The sequence below is a fragment of the Ctenopharyngodon idella genome, chromosome 6 (assembly GCF_019924925.1).
Source record: "Ctenopharyngodon idella isolate HZGC_01 chromosome 6, HZGC01, whole genome shotgun sequence".
Taxonomy (NCBI): domain Eukaryota; kingdom Metazoa; phylum Chordata; class Actinopteri; order Cypriniformes; family Xenocyprididae; genus Ctenopharyngodon; species Ctenopharyngodon idella.
The window spans coordinates 8,415,585-8,437,830 of NC_067225.1; the positions used below are offsets into that span (position 1 = coordinate 8,415,585).

The window sequence follows — 22,246 nt, forward strand, 5'->3', positions numbered from 1 at the left end:
AGAATTAATGTCGCAATAAAAAGTCTCTATCACGTGTAGACTGTTTTGGTTTCATTTTTTGTCACATACTGTTGCTGATATGAACGCACAAAGACAAAAAAGGAATACAAAATAAACAGTCTTTTAATAAATCCAACAGAAAAACCCAGGAGCTAGAATCCACAACCACGTTACACACTGACAAGACCGGACAATGGAACAGGCAATTGAGGGCTTAAATACACAGGGGATGATTAACTGAAACAGAACAGGTGTTAACTAATTAAGAACCATGAAAACTATCTCGCAAATCAGGCAGGCAAAAACGGGAACAGAACACAGGGAAAACGAAACCAAAACAGGCTACACATGACAGTCTGGCTGTACAAGACTAAAGGCCTATTCACACCAGAAACTATAACTATAAAGATAACAATAAAGATATAATTCTAAAAATCATTCTAAATATAAAAGAATAGCACTGTCCACATCTATATTGATAAAGGCACAGAGAAACTATATCATTGGAATCACTTTCAAAATTATTTTTTCCCAGCTGATGAACGATAAAAACAATAGCTCCTTTTACATGGACCCTAATAATCCCATTGTAATCGGACTACTAGCACAGTCGGAATGAAAATGTCACATGTAACCACGTCAATTGGAATGAATTAGCCAAATCTGATTAAATTTCATTAGGTTTGTAAGGGGGGGTTTAAACCTTTTCTAATCCGATCGAGAGGACATGTAAACACTTGATCGGATTTAAAACTGAAACTGGAAAGTACTGCGCATGTGGAATGATGGGAAGGGGCATTTTTACTGCTTGTTAAATATAAGCAGCACAACACAACGGTTCATGTGCTCGTCATCTCGTAATTAGGACCTGAAATAGATCAATATTAAGTCTGTTTTCATTCCGATTGAAACAAAAAGTGTCCATGTAAATGTAGCTAGTGACAGCCAATCAGAATCCACCAGACTTTAAAGAGTTTGAGCATTTAAAGTGCCAGACAACATAACTGCAATGTGCGCTAATGTACTTGTCATTATAGTTATCGTTCTTCATATGAACAGGCTTTAATCTATAACCTGTTTAGATGCTTACATACATCCATTCAGCTGATAAAGGATATGAATGCACCAGGACCCTGATGGAGATTCTCCTCAATGGATTGAAAGGGCTCAAAATATACAAGGCCGGCGTAGCATTAAAGCGGAATATAGCCTTCCCACGATTCAATACTATAAAGGTCTGAAGCAGAGAAAAACGGATTGTGGTTACAGTGCACAGCCTGTGACAATCACTTTTCAAATCTGTTTCACAAGGTGTTATATAACTACATAGCATGATACACGTTCTGACACCAGACTGAAGACCTGTTGTCAAATAACAAGCAGCACAAAGCTAAATGTTTCCATTTTAAAAATCTTCTTTCACATACTTTTTGGTTGCTGTAGTAGGTGTCCAGGTCCTCCAGCGGGACGGACACCATGTTGGGTGGAATGTCTCCGTAGATAAAGGGCAGGGATTTTCCCGCCTCCAAATCGGTGTTGGGTTTGGGCCCGTTTTCGTCATCATCATCAGGCCGTCTCTCGCCTTTGGGCCGTTGGGCCGCCTCCTCTGCGATGCGGCGCTCGATAGCAGCGAGAGACTCGGGCAAGAAGGGCCGGAAGCTGTCAGGTCCGGGTGGAACGAGCAGCTGAGCAGCCATATTGACATCCTGCTCTGGTAGCTGCACCAGATAATCTCCGGTCACTCAGGGAGCTGAAGGAAGGAAATCACACGTTCAATACACAGTGGTTGCAAAGAAGATTGATCATTCGATTCTTTAATTTTTATGAATTGAGTCAATCTGTGACAGTTTAAAAAATATTAAATTAACCAAAGTCAATTTATTTACATAACAAACAGCATCACACTGGAGACTCGGGAAAAGATTTCATAATTATTACCAATAAAGAGGCTGTTAATATTCATGCAGTGACATTAGATGCAGCTTGTGTGTGTGTGTTTACAGAACTGGATGGTTGTACCAGTTCTGTGTATGTTACAGTAGGGTAGCAATGCCTGCGGGTCACCAGGCATAAATAGCCAGTCTGGCATGCTGCCCTGAGTGCTGTGGCCAGACCTGTGAGCGCCAAACTGGGCGTGTACTCAGAGCAAATCAGCTACAGTCCCAGAGGCTCCATGACCCCTATGAATCCCCCCTCCCCTTCAAGATTCACTGGCTCAAAGAATAGAGACATATATGTAAGATATGAGGCAAAAAAGAAGAAAGAGGTATAGAGATGGAGAAAGCAAAACGAAGAGAAAGAGATGACTATGAATCACAAGCTTGGCGTCAGAATCCATTAAATTGACCAAAAGAGACAGTAATGACTTTTACATTGTTAAAAAAAATATATTTCAAATAAATGCAGTTTCATTAAGAATGTTCTTTAGAAAAATGATCACGGTATCTATAAAAATATTACACAGTACTGTTAGAAGAAATGTTTCTTGAGCACCAAATCAGCATATTAGGATCATTTCTGAAGAATCATGTGACACTGGAGTAATGATGCTGAAAATTCAGCTTTGCCATCACAGGAATAAATTACATTTTAAAATATATTAAAACAGTTATTTTAAATTGTAATTATATTTCAGATTACTCTTTTTACTGTATTTTGATCAAATAAATGCAGCCTTTGTGAGCATAAGAGACTTCTTGCAAAAATATTTTTAAAATCGCTAGTGAAAGATCCCACATTTTATTACAAGGCTATCTGCAGTTCTTGATTCTGATTGGTCAGTCATTGAATTCCTCAGTCAAATATTGTTTTATAATGACCACTAAACTGTATAATTGACCCACCAGAACATTGCATAGTTTAATGTCCTTTTTTTCTCACATATTTTATGTCCATTTATTTATTAACTGTGTAACACACACTGTATGTCACATAACTCACACTGGAATCCAAAATCCAGTTTCGGAGATAATAACATTCCTGTGAGTGGCACCTGAGTACTCATCTGGCTGAAAATGGATTATGAAATTCAATCCCCCATCCCCCAACAATTTAGATTTATACATCTTTAATAGGGGTGTAACGGTACATGTATTCGTCCCGAACCTTATAGTACGGACGTCACGGTTCGGCTCATGCAGTTAGACGACGAATACAGTCAGTCACGTGCGATTCACACTCCAGTCCAGAAGGAGGTGTGCGCAGTAATGCAACGCTGTTTGCAAACTGGAAAAAGCACAGAAGAAGAGACAATACGCATGTAATCTCTCAACCAGTGTTTCAACTGTGGAAAGACATCAATAAAACATCTTGATAATAACATCTCATGTAGCATTACATTTACCTCAGGCAAGTCATTTAGTGTCCACAGCATGTTAGTTCACTAGAGAAATGAACTCTAGAGGGAGCATTTCACTAAATATATGCACTATATTAGCTTATATATCCATTATATTTACTTTACTTGTTAGTCACGTCTTAATTATTTAATATATGTTTAAATAAATTTGTCATGAAAACAAGTTATGACAGTAACTGTGTAAATAATTATAGTTCAAAAGTAATAATTTTATAATTAGATTTAGAAGTTAATGCAAAACCTGCCTTTTGTGCAATTTAAGTTTTTTTTTTTTATTTGAGTGTTGATTATTATATCTAAAAATAAATAGCTGATGAATTTAATAATTTGTGCTCTGTTGTTAATTGTAACCTTTAATATTATAGTAATGTGCAAGAAACGGCTCCCTGTATATAATTTACAGCTTTAGCTGAGATAGATTTTTTTTATCCTTAAGAAAATGTTAATTATAATTGAATTTATTTAAAAAGAGAGACACAATTTGTTCAATAAACCACTATTTAAAAAAAGAAAAAGCAATTTTTATGTTTAGTTTTCTCCCCGCTGCTGTACCGAACCCGTGCCGAACTGTGACTTCACTACCGAGGTACGTACCGAACCGTCATGTTTGTGTACTGTTACACCCCTAATCTTTAACAAAACAATTTTCCAATTCGAAATGGTGGATTCAAGACAACTCTGAAAAATAAAGCCCAGATTCTTGTTAAAGTTTCTAAACCATGTTAAAGATGCCATAATTACAACCCCATCTCCATCTACAGTATGCTTAAATGAGGCTCCATTCTTCCTTTTTTAGGCAATACCATTTTAGGAGTTTTAGGAGAAAATCGTTTCAGTTGACAGTTGTAAAAAAAAAAACATCTATAAAACAGTCATTGTTTTAATTTAACATGCAATAGCAGTTCCTAGAATTTTCTAGAACTAGGATTTCTTTCACACAAACAACAGTTGACACTGCTCCAAACCAAACCACCCACGATGCAAAACTCTTAGTCCTCATCCAACTGAAAAAGCATAGTAGTAGAATCAGTAGTACTAAAAATCTTTTAACTCACCAGATCAAGCACTTTTAATGAATGAAGATGAAAACAAAGATGAAATGCATTTAAAAAAAAATAACCTAAACCTTCTTCCCTTTTGCACAAATAACTACCACACTGAAAAGCTGTTTGAGAACAAACATCTTTATACAAATCTGCATTAAAATGACATGCCTGGAATATGAAGCAAACCTCAAATAAATCAATACTTACAGTACAAAGGTATACCAATATACTCAGTAGAAGCATAGACTCAGTTTCTTGGTGCAGTAAGATCTGCATTCATTTGAAAAGTGCTGTTTTTCTGTCCAGAACTAACAATGTTTTCTAGACAATATTCCAGGGTGCCCTCGCCTGCTCTGGGTTATATTTCAGTTTGCAACTGTGACTAATATTCGACAAGCAATTGTTTGCGTGTGGGTCTGTGAGTGAGCAATGTGACTTGTCTCTCTCTCTCCCTACCGTCACCCAGCCAGTTCAGCCTGTTCCCTCTGAGGACAGAAGTAAAAAAACAACTCCCTCATCCATGCATCCACCCATCCAAGCACTCATCCAATGATCTATTTATTTAACCCCCCTTCAAAAATGAGCCAACCCTCTGGAGTGCCATTACTCCCAACCCTGTCTCCAGGGTCAAACCAAACCTCAGAGAGGAGGTTGGGGATATTGGCACAATTTAAGTGTACAGTAAGCACTCCTGGGTAAACCACTACTACTCCTCACGATTTTGATGAGCTGTCAAAAAACAAACACTGAGAAATTTAGGAAGCTCCTCTGGTATCGTAATAAAGTTCAGAAACATGCATGGTCATCCTAAATACACTGCCATTGAGAAAACTCATTCAAGGCCTCATTAAATAGATTATCAGTGTAAAATATGTCACCTCAGTGGATCATGCATGCTAGTCCAGTTTACTAGGATACTGAAAGATCTTGACAGTATGTCACAGAGATGGATTAAAATATTCCTAGGCATCTGAAGTGTGTCAGAATTGTCCCTCAAACCATGACAGTCATGCATACATATTTAGACACTGTATGTATGTGTTATAAAGACTGTATGTATATGACTTCTGACAGATGGGGGGAAGTGACCCTCCACACTAAACTCAAACAATACACCAACACGTGACATGTCCATAGGCTGTGTTGCTGTATTCTAGTCAAGAATTTGACACATTTCCCTCAACTGTGCGTTAAAATGGTTCTGCTTCGTCGTGAATAATAGGGATTCGCAACAGCTGCTCTCCATGGTGCTGAAACACAGGTGTGCGCGCGCGCTTCCGCCTGGGCTCAGTTCAGGTCATCCGCCACGCGCTTCCTCCACCGCCGTCATATTCGCGTGCTATTCTTGATGACAGTTTTTGAGTCACGTTGACTCTTACGTATTGAACGCAGGTCATTCGGGGGATTTAATTTTATTTAATAGCAAATTTGGCATTTTACAGGCCATTAAAATGCAAATAAAATAGAGTTATTTTCAGCGACTTCAGTCTGTTTTAAGGATTTGGATTTCACTGATTGATTTATATTATTGTTTATAATAAAACTAAAATGTCTAAAAAATTCAAACCACAAGCAACGTTCAAAATGGACTAAAATGGAGCATTTTCTTCTAAGTAGCCTACACTGTTTCAACAAGTCAAACATTTGAGCACCTCACAAGACCCACATTAAACAAATAAAAGGTTTTAATCGAAATATGATGTTAATGTTTTGTCTTGAATGGTGACAGAAGCCCAAGGTGAGCTTGAGGGCCCTACCTTTATAGATGAGGATTCATCTCGAGCGCAGGGGCGAAGCAGCTGTCGCCATGTTGACGTCTCCGTTTATTTCCATTCCGCAGGCTCAAGGTCCACCCAAAACACAACGAACTCCGAACATGACTGTTACGTACCATTTACACGGCCATTTCTAGAGCTTTATGTCAAAAACACCGCCTGGGGCTACAACACATCTACATTTCCGACCTTGACGACACCGACTGAGGAACCGAGATTGATGTAATTCCACGTAACGAGAAACCCACCCAAAGGGTTAAATGGTGTCTAGGCGACAGAGAAAACGTCTCTGGGCGTGCCTTTTTTCACTGACCAAAAATGTCTCCAACGTAAACGAGTTTCGGAGGCATAAAGGTTCACATTAACACCGCAAATTGGCTCATAATGGTGTCTTCGGATTGTGTTTTTCACCCCTTCTCGTGTACTGCCAGTTTGCGACGGTGGGTGGGTGTGGAGATGTGAGGGAAGGAGGGGGTCGTGTTTGCTCCTCTTTTCAATGACAATCATTATCAATATAATTAATCTGCTTGGTGGAAATGCAAACGTCTAGTGAAATCCTCAAAACAAGAGTTATTATTCTATTAAGCTTAAAACAATCAACTGCAGTCCTTCGCTTAAGCAGCATCTCCCTAATTTTGATAGATTCAGCACCACCATCATCATCATCATCTCCATAGGCAACCAGCGGACAGAAACCCAAACATCTGTCCAGTTTTCCTACATTCACAAATCCCGTGTAAAACCCCTGATATGGCTAAAAGAGCGATAATGCCAGCGATCCAAATCCCGTTTAAACTCCTTATATGTGCCTGGATGATCCCAATTACTGCGCAAACATATGCCTCAGCCTCTATGATCTTAATATGGATACGATTAATTATTTTGTTTTACGTCATTTGATCAAAATCCCATTGTTTTGATGTGAGCAGCCAGGGGGTGACCTTTAAATGAATGCATCGTCATATCTGGACATTAAGTCCTAATCACCAAATGCCTTTTAACAATCAAATATATATTTCTGAGGTAAATATAGGCCTGTTTATAACAGCAATACATTAATATTTTCACAATCCTAGTCCTCTCAATTGTATCTGCTGAGTTGTAAGGCAAAATATTAGTATTATTTGCCAGGCCTTTCTAGACGTTTCTGAATTGATCTTTTACTTACCATAGCAGTGCCTGTCAGGCTCGAACCTGGATGACGGTGGGTTCCAATAACTTCGTTTTTACCGTTAGTTCCTTCTATTGTGTTTTTTCTCCCACTAAAACGCGGTTGTTGTCAAACGGATTGAAAAGACGCGGCGATGTTTTTATCCATTAAAAGGCGCTCTCAGCTGTCGTTCGTCTGCCCAAATATCACGGATGATAGTCGCTTCCGGTTATCGGTGGCTTGGGTGGTGGGAGTGACGCGTGCGCGAGCCTCACGACTCGACTCCAGAGTCAATGCACAGCTATAGCCATAACCTGCACGTGAGGCCCCGGTCGACGACTGTTACGAAAACACAGAGATTACACGAGGATGCACAGAGGACAAATATCTACATATGTGAAGCTGTTTACATAGCATTATTTTTCACATTATTGTTGTTTCGTGAATTGCTTTATGTTTCACCTTTTTTGTCTCGTTTTTTACCTGAGAAAGCTATAATAGGGCATTTAAATGTCAAGTTGGGGCATGTTGTCACAGAAGGTCGACATGTTTTCATTGAACTGTAGGCCTATCTTTTTTTCTTTGCCAGTAACGATGGAAATGCTCAACAGTACAAGTCTTTTATGTGCCTATTTAGAAATTGACTTAATAAATCTACCCTTGGAAATATTTACTGAATTAAATGTGTGATAACTAGCCCTGGGTTTCTCTGTGTTTGTCAAATGTCAGCATAACTGTCTAATTTACGTCTATTCAAAGATTTAAAGATTAGTACTTTTTAGACATTTTGTTTGAATTGCTTTAGTTAAAATGCTACTGTTATAAAAAAACAATGTTTGTAAGACATGACTTTACAGACTGAGATTCTGATAATGATAACTATTAAATCCTTTTTAGATTTTGAATGCATATATTACAAAAGCTTTATAATTAACATACACATTTACTTTCTACATCTAAATCTGTATCTTCTGAATATTACTTTTAAACTTTAGATTTGTGTCTGTGATGTATGTAATTATTCTGCACTCAAAATAGTATTGTCTCATGTTTCTATGCAAATTACTATAAACATGATTTGATTTCCCCATTGTTGTTTTTCCTAAATGTACTATAAAACAATGTACCACATTTAAATGAACCACACAAGAAAAAAAAAAAACTGTCATATTATGTTCTTTCTAGTTTTGGACAATATTAAAAAATATTAACATTATTTGTACATTTCTGCATTTCACTTTCAGATATCCAGCACTTTACATGTTCAGTAAATATTATTGTGTTATATAGTATAGGGACTAAGGTTGCTCATTCCTCAAATCCTCGAATTCACCAGACACGGTCAAAATGAACAATCTTTATCCATGCTTGAAGGAGGTTGCTGGCGTACACTTCACCTGAGGCATGGGAGAGGCACGCTGCTCCAAATAATGCGCCGGCGCCCCCTGGTGGCGACAGAGGGGAATGGTACAGCTTCTTACGACACCTTCCCTATCACATAAGCGGACTTTATTAATTGCTAAGACACTTATCGGGTTCTTTTCGGATGTTCATTAGATGTTTAGTATGGATGAATGCACGGGTAAATTTGTATGGTCTCAGTCGTAAAAATAAGCACTCAGAAAAGATCGGTGATTTACTGCATTACAGCACTGCTCTGTGCCAGCGCGTCGCGCCTCCGCAGGGCCTGTGGTGATGCATGACGCATCGCGCTGGTTTTGACATTCACTGAGCTTCCCTCATTAAGCGCTCTCGCCCGCGGGTTGTCATCGAGGCATAGGGCGTACTGAAGGATCACCAGCCCGTCGAGCGGCAGAACACGGGTAAACTCTCTCAATGGAGCAGCTGGCTGTGACAGAAGTGTTTGCCCTGCCGAACGGATGAACAAACCGATAAATACGTTTAGTGAATGGTCCTACATTCATCAGCCAGTGTCGACTAAGCAAACGATGTGCGCATTTAGAAATAGACATTTAGATGATCGTTAACCGTTTAAAAGTAGGTTATTTTAAAATTACTGTAAAAGTTGTTTGTTTATGTCGTTTCTTTCATGTGGGCACCTTTGGCCCTGTGCAATTTTTAAATATGTGATGTGTTTGCTGTTTGAAATAGTATTATTCTGTGATGGAATGTCATTTTAAAGTCGCCATGAAATTAAATTAGATAATTCTTATTTTATGGAATATTCCAGTGTTTATTTTAAATGATTTATCTTCTCTGCTGACGTGTTTCCTGGCGAGGGCTCTATTTCTGTGGCATCGCTGTCAAAGTGAAGTGGATTTACTTTTTGTAGAGTTAATGAAAGTTATCATGAGCATTTTAATGTTTGAAGCGGATGTCATAACAAATGTCAGTTGACTGGGAAAAATTTAAAACGAGCGGCTCATTCATAAATCCGTAAGATCTTACTTTCATATAGTTAAAAATACAAACCGGAAGACAGAACACGAGTGCAGCGCTGAAAAGGGGCGGAGCTACATAAGATCTGTAGCAACTTCTGTTTCATGATTACTTTAAAGGGTTAGTTCACCCAAAAATGAAATTTTTGTCATTAATTACTCACCCTCATGTCGTTCCACACCCGTAAGACCTTCGTTCATCTTCAGAACACAAATTAAGATATTTTTGATAAAATCCGATGGCTCAGTGAGGCCTGTATTGCCAGCAAGATAATTAACACTTTCAATGCCCGGAAAGCTACTAAAGACGTTTTTAAAACAGTTCATGTGACTACAGTGGTACAACCTTAATGTTATGAAGTGACGAGAATACTTTATGTGCAGAAAAAAACAAAATAACGACTTTATTCAACAATATCTAGTGATGGGTGATTTCAAAACACTGCTTCATGAAGCTTTGAAGCTTTACGAATCTTTTGTTTCGAATCAGTGGTTCAGAGCATGTATCAAACTGCCAAAGTCACGCCCCCCAGTGGTGAACCATTGAAATTTTGAAACACTTATGACTTAACGAAGCTTCGTTTACTGAAATCACGTGACTTAAATGATGGTAAAAAATGAAGTGATGTAACTGCAGACTGATTTGTTTTTGAGATTCTTCAAATTGACAATACAGTGTCATATTTTTTATTGGATTAAATGGGCTATATTTGCTAATAAATAAAATACCCTAAAGTGTAAGTAGGCTAGTCCCAACACACACCAGACAGTTACATTAGCACTAAAGTGTGGCGTACATGCCTTCATTAGAATGGGCATGCTGAATATCTCTGCTCACCCCTCTGACACTGAATACACACACACACAAGTTCATGAATATCTGTTCAGATGCCAGAATAGGCACATGGACTGAAATGCAAACAGACACATGAGAAAAGATTCAAGGTCTGACTTTTCTTTGTGGAGCTGGCCGCTGGTCAGAGGATGTGTGAAATAAACAGTCTACTGAGAGATGGCATTGTGACCTGCTGCGAGGGGAATAAGGTCATGTTATCGACATGAAATGTAAACACATCTACACACAAGGCTATATTTGCGCATCTCACTGTGTGTGTGTGTGTGTGTGTGTGTGTGTGTGTGTCCTTCTTTGATACAATGAATCCACAGTCCTTTAAATGACTCGAGCATTTTTGTAGCATACATGTTACATAATTACTGTGATGAATCCTTGACCCTGTGGAAAGTAGAAACCCCTTTGGTGCTTACAAAACAAACAAAAAAAAATGTTTTCCCCTCATGATAGAACTAAATTACTGCACTTCTGTGTGGCCCTACTGAGAAAGCAAGTGTTGAAATGAATCAACTTCTGCAGCTGAGACTTTACACACTCTGAGACAACAGACAACCACAATAATCTGATTACTCATCCCTCATGTGATTAGCCGCCACAAGTTCTTGAAGATTCCTAGTGCACTAGTGTTAACAAGAGCACATGTAAATGCAAGTAGCTTGATCCATTCATGCCCAAATACCAGCTTCCCTCAAACAATTAAAGGGATAGTTCATCCAAAAATGAAAATTCTGTCATCATTTACTCACCCTCAAGTCGTTCCAAAGCTGTATGAATTTCTTTCTTCTGCTGAACACAAAAGAATATGGGTAACCAAACAGTTGATGGGCCCCATTGACTTCCATAGTATGGAGAGAGAAAAAAAGGATATTATGGGTTACCCATATTCTTCAAAATATCTTCTTTTGTGTTCAGCAGAAGAAAGAAATTCATACAGGTTTGAAACAACTTGAGGCTGAGTAAATGACACAATTTTCATTTTTGGGTGAACTATCCCTTTAAGACAACATTTCTGACTTAAACAAAAAAAGTATTTTGATTTGAGAATTTAAAGTTGGCATAAAACGATGTTGCGATAGTCTTCCCTATTTTGACATATCTGAGTGAAACGGCCTCTTGAACAAGAAAAAGTGAATTTAATTTTGTCGATCTTGTTGTGGATTGCTATTGGTCGATCTCATGTGAGTGACAGGTTGTCCCGCCCTCACGCCAGTAAACGCATCATCAGAGAAGAGATGTGGTTGCAAGTGGGGGGTGAAGTTATTTTGATTAAAGATTATGAGGGCACATGAATTTTTAAAAAATAGTGATGTGCACGAATAAATTATTTATAATGCATACTAAAATATACATAAAAAATAAGAATTGTCAATTTTGATTTCATTGTGACTTTAAGTTAAATTAAATTAGTGTCAACTCAGCCTCAAAACAAAAATGATCTCTCTCTCTCTCTCTCTCTCTCTCTCTCTCTCTCTCTCACACACACACACACACACACACACACAGGAAACAGATTTGTTGATGTCACAGCACTGGGCATGTCCATAAGGTACTGACAACACTAGAGGATTATCAAAGCTTGTCTTTGCATTCACTCTGTTTCTTTACTTATTTAGTCCTTCAGTCTTTTTTTTTTATTTTTTTTTTTATTTACAAACGGCAGGTCTTTGAGGAAACCCCAGACAGAAGACTGTGGTAAGGACATAAATAAGATACAGGTACTTTACGTTCGCACCGGTGAGCTACAGATAGTAGACTACTTAAGTTAATCCTGCTGTAATGTAACAAACCCTTTTTAAGTTGTATTGAATGTATTGGAAGTAACATTTTTCGAATACTTTTCGAATAAAAGAAGAGTAAAATGGGCAGATATGGGTTAAATATCTCTGCATAAAAGAACCAAGTGTGTATTTCGGTGTGAATTTACCGAGCTTTGCCTGGCCATGGTTGGTAAATGCGCACCAGGTGCACGTGCGTTTGGCGTTTTATTAAGCGTTTGTCGAGATCGTTCTCATGGGAAATTCACACAGTTGATAGACATTAGTCCGCTTTGCCTCGATGATCAGCGGCAGGGAGGCGTGAAGTAACGCTCACGCCTAGTTGTGATCAACGTGACGCTCCAGCAAACGAGCACCAAACACACCCAAAGGCGTTAGCTACTTTATTTTTAATTTTCGTTACTGTCAAGATAGGTACATATTATTAATTGAACTATTTTTTGTTTTACTTCAGGTAGGAATTCATCTGTGATTTGGACGTCATTTGTAATGGCATGTTCCCTGAACAGGGCCTGAAAACCCTTAAAGCATTTTTCAACCGTTTTGTACATGTTGGAGTGTGCTTTAAAACCTTGATTTGTGTCATTTCGTTGTTTTAGAACATTAATTAAACATAGTCATAATATAAAAGTTCAAGCTTTTAATAACATAAATGCTCCAGGGTGGGTAACGGTTGCAAATTTCAAGTAAAAAAATTCAAGTTAGTTTGGCCCCAAATATTGGTTTGTATAAAAATATTTGTTCATTTTTCGTCCACTCTACCTTTTGTAACAGAGTTGAATTGTTTGATGATTTTAATCAACAAAGCGTTTTATGTGAAATCATGCAGTTCAAAAGTTTTGTGTTGGTAAGATTTATTATTATTTTGAAAGAAGTATCTTATGTTCACCAACGCTGCATTTATTTGATCCCAAATACAATAAAAAAAAATTAATATTGTGAAATATTTTTACAACTTAAAATAACTCTTTTCTTTTTTGGTCAATTTTACAGTTTATTGCAAAGCTGATTTTAATTTCAAGCTGAATTATCACACGGTCCTTTGGAAATCATTCTAATATGCTGATTTGGTTTCATATTATCAATTTTGAAAATGGTTGTGCTGCTTAATATTTTTGTGGAAACTGTGCTTTTTTCCCCCCAGGATTCTTTGATGACTAGAAAGCCCAAAAGAACAGTGTTTATTTGAAATAGATTGTTTTTTTTTTTAACTTTTCTGTCACTTTTGATAAATTTAATGCAATCTTGCTGAATAAAAGTATTAATTTCTTTAAAAAAAAAAAAATCTTACTGACTCTAAACTTTGTATTTGTCAACTGTTTTGTAGTTTGGGAGAAAATTATTCTATTTCTAAAGTTGGGTATGATTTGTAGGGGGCTTAGAGGCAATTAATGTGTTAAAATTAACAACATGAAAAGTAGCTAGTTTTAAAGTCAAAGCTAATTCAAGATATCACTGATTTAATGCTCCAATGAACATGGGTTTTGTGCTTTTACTGCTTTAAAAAGTAAAGCAACTACAGTAAAATCTGATTCCATTTCTAAAGGGTTCCCAGTCGATGGAACATACCTGGAAATTTTCCCTGCACAGCCCTAGATGAGACGCTGAGAGGCTTTTTCACACAGGTTGGTGATGTGATTCATCATAAATCATTCTGTATAACAGTGGATGCCATAAATGCTTCTGTTCCAAAGAACTACTACCAGAAAGGCAAATCCATGAGTGGTTGTATCCAGATGGGTTTTCTCCTATATTTCTAATTGGATAAAGAGTGTAGGGTGTTCTCTGAATGACCTAGCATCTCATTTTTCTGCTTCATCAACAGGACAACCCAAAATCTACAGTGTCATCTGCCCTTCATACTACCTACAGCACACACCCATGGATCCCCAAGAAGATCTTGTAGACAGGGACATCCCTCTGACTGTACTGCTCCCAGGAGGACAGGAGACCACAGCCACAGTGAATGGCAGGTGAGAGAGAATGAAAAACAAAGGTGATATTGCACATTCTAACCAATTCTTTCATTGGAATGACTGTCTGATCATGTTTTAATTCAGCTGTGTGTGTGTGTGTGTGTGTGTGTGTGTGTGTGTGTGTGTGTGTGTGTGTTTGTGCTTGCAGTAAACCAGTTATGGATGTTCTGGTTGCGTTGTGTGCTCAACACCACCTCGTTCCATCGGATCATGTCATCAAGCTTATCTCCACAAATCAAAACCACATCAGTTTCAAACCCAACTCCATGATTGGCTCTCTTGAGTTTGAAAGAGTTGTCCTGCAAACTAAAGGAAGTGATGCTAACAAGAAAAAACCTAATATTCCTGTGGTAAGTCTGATTGAAAGCCTAATTTTTAACTTTTTTTTTTTTTGTCAATTATTAAGCAGTTCATCTAGGGTTCTGTACACTTTTGGTGCAAGTGAATAAAGTGCATAAAGGCATCTGAATTGTCACATTTGCATAGTAGGTTAAAAGTTTGAACTAAAAATCAAATTTTCCAGGCAACAGTTCGTCTTCTGATAAACTACAAGAAGTCCCATAAGGCAGTAGTACGGGTCAGTCCTACCATGCCGCTGATTGAGTTAATGCCCACAGTGTGTGAGAAGTGTGAGTTCAACCCTGATTATACCATCTTACTAAAGACATATCAATCAGAGGAACCCCTGGATCTCACCAAAACGCTGAATGACTATGGAATCAGAGAGCTGTATGCCAAGGAAATGAAAGGTCAGTAAAAGAAAGGGAAAAATAGGGCCGTTTTAAAGCACAATAGTGTGATTATGCAACTCTGTTGCATACTACAATCACTGAACTATAAAGTTTTTTTTGTTGCATGCTAAAGTAATAGTAATCTTTTGTAGTTGAGTTTGATTCTTTATTTTTTTTCTTCTTAAAGTGGTACCAGTGAATCCTCCTGTTGACCCTGTATCAACTTATAAAGGTACCAAGCTCCAGTCCAAACAATCACAAAAATATAATTGTTAACCTGCTCTTTATTATAGCACTGAACCAACAATTTCTGCACAGATTTGGCCACAACAGTTTTATGTTTGATCTATGAGGCTCTTTTGTGTGTGTCCAGGTGGTGAGGAAGAACAGAAAACACCAGTCAAAGAAAAGAAGGGAAACAAAGGTTTCTTTGGCTTATTCAAGAAGAGCAAGAAAACACCTGAGCAGGTTTGTACACCTGTCAGTCTGTCTGTTTTTGTAGTCTGTGCAACCTGCTGGTTGTCATATTCAGGAAACGATGGGGGAAGATCATAACTGAACTGTAACACTGTAAAACACTTGTGCAGGTCCACCCATCTGTCTCTGCATCTGTTTATCTTTCAGCTTGCCTTTGCATATGGTCTCATGTTTATGGACATTAATTCAATGTGGATATTGAAATTATATTCCTTTGCTGTTTTTCTTCTTCTTCAGGCTGTGACTGACAGTGCTTCAGCATCTCCTGATCTGAACGGCCAGTGTGCGGACAGGGTGAATGGTCTTAATGGCCACTCAACCTTACCCATGGTCCCTGCTGACATGCCGAAGAAGAGACGCGCCCCACGGCCTCCTATGACGGCGTCCCAGAGTGTCGCCTGTGGACTTCACACCAGTGACTCTTCCGACCTACCAGAGAGTGACCCTGCTGGAAAACAGGTGGGCATGCTGTGGGCATCTCCATACCAGTCCAAACCTGAATCAGCTGGCGTGGAATTAATGTGCTGATCAGCTGGTTTAGCAATGAAATGGAGGTTAAAACGACACCATTAACATCTGAATTGTTTATTAGCATGCATTAGTGTTATTTTAGTATTATCGATATATACTATTATAGTATTCATTTGATTATTTTGAATTGGTTTTTATATTTTTAGTTTTTATTTTAATTTTAGTCATTTTGTTGTGTGCTTTTATCATTTTTATTTTATTTATTTAATGTTTGTACTTGGCTTTATTTTTATTTGTTAGTTTTAGTTATTTTAGTACTTAAACTTATTTCAGTTAGTTGCCCAAGAAACATTTCTAATTTTTAACTTTCAAGTATGTTTTTCATCTAATATTTATTTTTATTTCAGCTTTATTTGAATTAACGAAATTGTTTTAAATTTCATTTTTGTTAACGATAACAACCCTGGCATGCAGGAATGTGCAGTTATACTGATCATAAGCCAGTTTTATACTTATTATAACTATTAAAATCAAATAGTATGTGTCTGTGACGTTCTGAATAGCATGCTATTTTTCTGCAGTATGTATCAGGGTTATTATCATTAGCTAAATTTATTAAAACTTTTTTGACATTAAAGCCGAAATAAGATAAAATATAAATATTAGGTAGAAAAACGTTGAATTGGAAACTAACTAAAATAAGTCGAAGCACTAAAATTACTAACTGGGAAAAAAAAAAAAAAAAAAAAAAACTGAACCAAATCTAAAACTAAAATAAAAATAAATTGAACCTAAATAGTAATATTTTAAAAAATAAACACTAATAAAAATGACAAAAATAAAAAAAATAAAATGAAAACTAAAAAAAGCGCTAATTCAAAATATTCATATACAGTATTCTGTGTACAGTATTCTATAATAGTGTATAAATTATACTGAAATAACACATACTCATTAATTGATAGGATTGTCACTCATGATATTTTCAAAAAGAATGTAAATAATGTCTTAACAATAAATTAAACAACTGTTTTTAATTTGTTGAATTTGACAAGCAATGTAATGGTTATGTGACAACTACAGCATATTATTGTTTAAAATTGCATAGTGCATACTATTTCACTTTAAGTGATGTATTTACTGTCGTATGCATGAAGCAGTATGTTAATATTTTATTCCAAACATAAGCTCTATGTGCTTTGCTCAGGGTCTGCTCAGTCGTATATCTTCCACTGAGTCCTCCCTTAAAAGGAATAAACGGAGAGCTCCGCCCCCACCGTTTGATGGCCCCGCCCCATCCGATTCAGATAACAAAGGTATGTATTCATTTTTATGGAATCTTATTTCTGCCGCAGGACAAGAATAAAAAAATTATTGCAATTATTTTTTGGGGGGGGGGGGGGGGGGGGGGAGTCAGAATTGAGAGATACATTTTTCAGAATTGAGTGAGTTTATCTCACAATTCAGACTTTATAACTTGGTTATTTCATTTTTAAGTATTTTAGTTTAATTTTTTTTTTCTTTGGCAGAAACAAGCCACATTTTGTTCATTAGCGTTGCAGTTTTCTGTGTTTATGCATTTGTGAATACATGTGTGCCTGCTAATGCTGGTTTCCTAGACACCAATGCTTTAAAATGTTAGCATAGAATCAAGCTCGAACAAATGCGAGAATAAAAAAGGGCAGTAACTACCATAGATATTGAGGAGGGCAAATCTCCCCCAATAATAAATGGCCAAATTGTCCCCCGTCCCCCTCCTCCAATAATTATGTCTGTTGGATTAATAGTTGGCATAACCCAACTGTTGGATTAATTATTTGCTCTTGTTTTACACTGTCCTACCAGGAGGGGGCGCCTAACAGGCAGTACATCCTTTGCTCCTCTTCTCCTCCATGCTTGCTTGTGTTCCTGCTTTCGTCGGTGATGGGCTATTTTTCCTCTGTTTTTACATCGCCTTCATGTCTTATGCACATTGCACTGAACTCTGTCTTGTTCTGTTTAATTGGCTTCCTTGTTTAATGTCACTCTCTCTTGCTTACACCGTATAAAGGTTGAAGTGTAATGTGACGTGTCCTTTTCACCTTGTTAGTTAGCAAAATGTAGTAGTATTCTAGAGGATAAGCTAAAGTAACACTCAGGACAATAAGTCAGTGTCAATTTATGACTTGGATAAATGGGTTTCATTATAGTGTTCTTAAAGGGATAGTTCACCCAAAAATGAAAATTACCCCATAATTTACTCAGCCTCAAGCCATCATAGGTGTATATGACTTTCTTCTTTCAGACAAATACAGTTGGAGTTATATTAAATAATGTCCTGTCTCTCCCAAGCTTTATAATGACAGTGAATAGAGGATGAGATTTTGAAGCCCAAAAAAAGTGCATCCATCCACATAAAAGATAACCACACGGCTCCGGTGGGTTAATAAAGGCCTTCTGAAGTGAAGCGATGCGTTTGTGTAGGTAAAAATCCATATTTAAAACTTTAAAACTAAAATAATTTGCTTCAACAGACGGTTGTACACATCGCTTTACGGCGAAAGAGTGAACTCTGACCTGAAGTAATGATGAACGCGGAAGCACAGAGGAGAGAGCAAAACAAAACACCGGTCACAAATCAGAAGTCTAAAACTAAAACTTTTAAAGAGAAATGTCAGGATTTCGATAAAAGAGAAGAGGAGCTTGAGTTTGTTGGCCAGTCCTATTTGTTTGAGCAGCGAGAGGCATCTAAGCTTACAATGCTCCTACATTGCGTCAGGGGTTACTCTTTCGCCGTAAATCGTTGCGTACAGCTGTCTGCCAGAAGCTAGTTATTTTAGTTTTTAAAGTTTTAAATATGGATATTTTTCTTACACAAACGCATCGCTTTGCTTCAGAAGGCCTTTATTCACCCCCCAGAGCCGTGTGGTTATCTTTTATGATGGATGGATGCACTTTTTTGGGCTTCAGAATCTCAGCCTCTATTCACTGTCATTATAAAGCTTGGGAGAGACAGGATATTAATATATCTCTGATTGTATTTGTCTGAAAGAAGAAAGTCATATTCAGGATGGCTTGAGGGTGAGTAAATCATGGGGTAATTTTTATTTTTGTGTGAACTATTCCCTTTAATGTGAAGTCATTCAGTGTTTATCAGGCAAATCTGTAGCACTTTCTCATAATAACTGTGCCTTAATTCTGAGTTGTGTTTGGCTGCTCAGTTAGACAGCTCCCAAGATGGTTGTAATCAGTCTATATTTTTATCGACATAACTGCATTTCAGCTTTATTAAATGTCAGGTCATAAGGGAAGCTTTTAAGAATTCATCTTAAATTATTCACATTTTAGGAATTCAAAATGAATTCATCAGCCTGAAATAAATCACTTTTTTTAATTAAAGCTGTTTTTGCTTTTTGTTAGAATCATTTTAATGTTGTTATCTTTGTCTTTAATGTTTTGTGTGCTTGTCTTTTGTGTTCCTTTTTCTTCAGAATGTCATTAAGTTATTTGTTTTTGTTTGTCTTTTTGCCAAATTAACTTTTGAAATTCAATTTGCTAATACTGATTCATATCTGAATAAATTAAATTAAAATATATACTGTATGCTGTGCTGTTTGTGTTGTTCCAAAGTGCTGAATTAATAGATTACAGATGAAATGGTTTCACAGATAAACACAAGACACACTCGTGAAAACAGTTCTGTGTCTTTGCCGTAACACTTTGTTTCGCTTCAGTAGAGGAAGCTCAAAGGGACGACAGGCGTTCAGACAAATACAGAGCTCACATAACTGACCTCTGCCCTGCAATCACTAAAGTTATGAGCGAACTTGTGGAATCTCTGCAGGCACGGCAACAGAGAAAGCTGTCTTCTGCAAAGTATGTTCATTTTGTCTGCATACAATTATTCATGATTTGCACTTCCTTAGAAATATAGCAATATACTCTAAAGTTAATTTTCTGGATAATATCAGCCAGGAAACCATTTCACTATTTTTTGTTCTTTTTTTCCCCCCCCTTTAAATTTGCCTATTCAATTTCCTCTTTAGTTCTTCTATATCGCAGAATCAATCAGCAGAAGATTCTTCTACGGGTTTGTTTTCTGAGCATCACACCCCTGAGGCTGAGCTTAAGGCACTTCCTGGCTGTCAGCTGCTGAGGAGCCCCTCTGAGAGAGAAGGTTTGACCACCTTCACCGTGATTCCCCAGAGACATCAACAGAGCAGGCAGTGCTTTGAGGTGCCACTAACCTTACAGACACCTGACGCTGCTAAAGCTGAAGAAGACCTGTGTCCTGAAGACCCAGATGCCCTTGAGACCCCTACCATAGAGCTTTTGGAAGAAGTCCCATCTGAAATTTTTAGAAATGAGGGTACAGGTTCAGAAAAAAGCGAGCACTTATCAGAGATTGTACATCTACAGCACCTGGAGAAAGAGAATCAAGCTTTGACGGACATTGAGAGTGAGAGTTTGGAACTGAAAGATGAAGAGGACCAATGTAATACTCATCCAAAAAACACTGAGCTAGAGAGTTCACTACAAAGGGGCCTAAATAATCTAGTACATTTCGATAGTCAGATAAATAATCTAGAACTAAGAGACAGTTGGTCTAGTCTTTCAAAACCTGCTAATAAACTTGCTGACAGGACACCGATCGATACAAATACAAGCCTTGTTGAGCGAGAGGAGACGGAAGAACATGCTTCGGTGGAGAATGAAGAAGAGAAGGACTGGGTAGAGCAATATAAAGATAGGAGAAGGAAGTTTCTGAATGGTGATAATGATGGTATGAAGCGATTTGATGTTTGGGGAAGGATTCAAAGAGAATTTACAAACGTGCAAGAAGAGAACACAATGCAAGAAATGGATTTTCCCTCACCGCCGCCACCTGTCCACTGGGATGAGAACAGCAGCGAATACAAAGAGGATATAGAAAATGGGAGTGAGCAAGAAATACAGTCCTGTGATGAAGACCTTGAGCAATGGGCAAACGTTGATCTGAGTGCTAACTCAAAGCCCAAATATGTGCCTTACCTGCAATACTCCAAACCAAAAGCCCACTCTGCACAAACTAACACTAAACCGGACACCTCCGGTGCTGAAAACAATTGCAGCTTTACTCCAGAACCTCATAAAACCTCCTTTTTATCTAAATCACATTCAAGCTTTGACCCTTGCCCTCCAGCAGCAGTGTCTCTCTTTGCCTTGGCTGTATTTCAGAGGGCTAAGCATTCCAAACCAGGGCTGGATCCCAACTGCTCTAGAAGATGAGAGCTGCCCATGCACACTCCCAGTGAGTAAAGATCACTGAAATATTAATAGGTTATTAATATTAATGAAATCATCAACATTTATATGCATGTTGTGAATCGGTACAGAGAGTAATTGCCAAATTACATTCCACATTCAAATGTCTTTGCAATTCATTGTCAACCATCTTCTTGACCCTCACATGTTCGATGGAACTTATTGGGCCAAAACATACACTACTGTTCAAAAGTTTGGGGTCAGTGCATTTTTTTTTTTTTTTTACAATATTTGCATTCAGCAAGGATATATGAAATTGACCAAAGGTGACCGCAAAGACATTTGTAATGTTACAAAAGATTTCAATTTCACAAATATGGCTGTGAGCAGCAATTATCGGGGTTCAAGCACTTTAAAGGGATAGTTCACCCAAAAATTAAAATTTGATGTTTATCTGCATCAACGGAAGTGATGTTGGGTTTCTCGCACAAACCGATCGTTTCGTGTCTTAGGACATCAGTGTGTCGTCACGAGCCGCAGGGTTTAATTTGTATTTGTCGAAGCAAGTTTTTATTTACTCCTTATAAAAGTAGTTCCCATTGACACCCATTATACGGCTCACAGACGGCAACGGTTGGAGTTAAAAATCATCATTTGTGTTCTACTAAAGAAACAAAGTCACCTCTATCTTGGATGCGCTGGGGGTAAGCAGATAAACATCAAATTTTCATTTTTGGGTGAACTATCCCTTTAAGGCCTTTACGCACATGCGTAAAAAGGTAATATGTTTTAATTAGCAAGCCTGTAACCATCTTGACCATACATGGAAAAGACCATTTACAGCAAATGCAGGCAATTTAGGACTAGTTCGCCAAAGTTGGTTTTTTAAAATCTCCAATATTTAACAAATGATTCGGTGGACAGCGGCAGTCCTAAGTTGCTTAGAATGAGGAGTTCTACCATGTGGTACGAATGTCACTAGAGTAAGTGAAAAATTGTTCTGATTGGCCTT

The 22,246-nt window shown here is 37.7% G+C and overlaps 2 protein-coding genes across 15 annotated transcripts in view; one reads left to right on the forward strand and one right to left on the reverse strand.

Annotated features, from left to right (window-relative positions):
- The window catches only part of scn1lab (sodium channel, voltage-gated, type I like, alpha b), a 51,077-nt gene extending 43,019 nt beyond the window's left edge, over window positions 1-8,058 (reverse strand). The window contains exons 1-3 of one of the 6 annotated variants that reach the window (XM_051896733.1): window positions 7,348-8,022; window positions 1,428-1,750; window positions 1,119-1,237 (exon numbers count right to left, since the gene is read on the reverse strand). In XM_051896733.1, the coding sequence (XP_051752693.1) occupies window positions 1,119-1,237; window positions 1,428-1,697 (389 nt within the window). In that variant the 5' untranslated portion in view covers window positions 1,698-1,750; window positions 7,348-8,022. Of the gene's footprint in view, window positions 1-1,118; window positions 1,238-1,427; window positions 1,751-6,161; window positions 7,267-7,347 lie in introns of those variants that run through there. The other 5 variants (XM_051896732.1, XM_051896736.1, XM_051896735.1 and 2 more) reach the window with 5 other exon arrangements.
- Window positions 1-22,246, forward strand: part of cobll1a (cordon-bleu WH2 repeat protein-like 1a) — a 34,266-nt gene that overhangs the window by 9,627 nt on the left and 2,393 nt on the right. Inside the window, exons 1-12 of one of the 9 annotated variants that reach the window (XM_051896741.1) lie at window positions 12,074-12,127; window positions 12,242-12,273; window positions 13,903-13,981; window positions 14,182-14,329; window positions 14,481-14,682; window positions 14,856-15,081; window positions 15,251-15,295; window positions 15,437-15,531; window positions 15,778-15,999; window positions 17,219-17,327; window positions 19,725-19,866; window positions 20,037-21,280. In XM_051896741.1, the coding sequence (XP_051752701.1) occupies window positions 14,238-14,329; window positions 14,481-14,682; window positions 14,856-15,081; window positions 15,251-15,295; window positions 15,437-15,531; window positions 15,778-15,999; window positions 17,219-17,327; window positions 19,725-19,866; window positions 20,037-21,258 (2,355 nt within the window). In that variant the 5' untranslated portion in view covers window positions 12,074-12,127; window positions 12,242-12,273; window positions 13,903-13,981; window positions 14,182-14,237 and the 3' untranslated portion in view covers window positions 21,259-21,280. Of the gene's footprint in view, window positions 1-12,073; window positions 12,297-12,550; window positions 12,811-13,902; window positions 13,982-14,181; window positions 14,330-14,480; window positions 14,683-14,855; window positions 15,082-15,250; window positions 15,296-15,436; window positions 15,532-15,777; window positions 16,000-17,218; window positions 17,328-17,856; window positions 18,250-19,724; window positions 19,867-20,036; window positions 21,281-22,246 lie in introns of those variants that run through there. The other 8 variants (XM_051896743.1, XM_051896738.1, XM_051896740.1 and 5 more) reach the window with 8 other exon arrangements.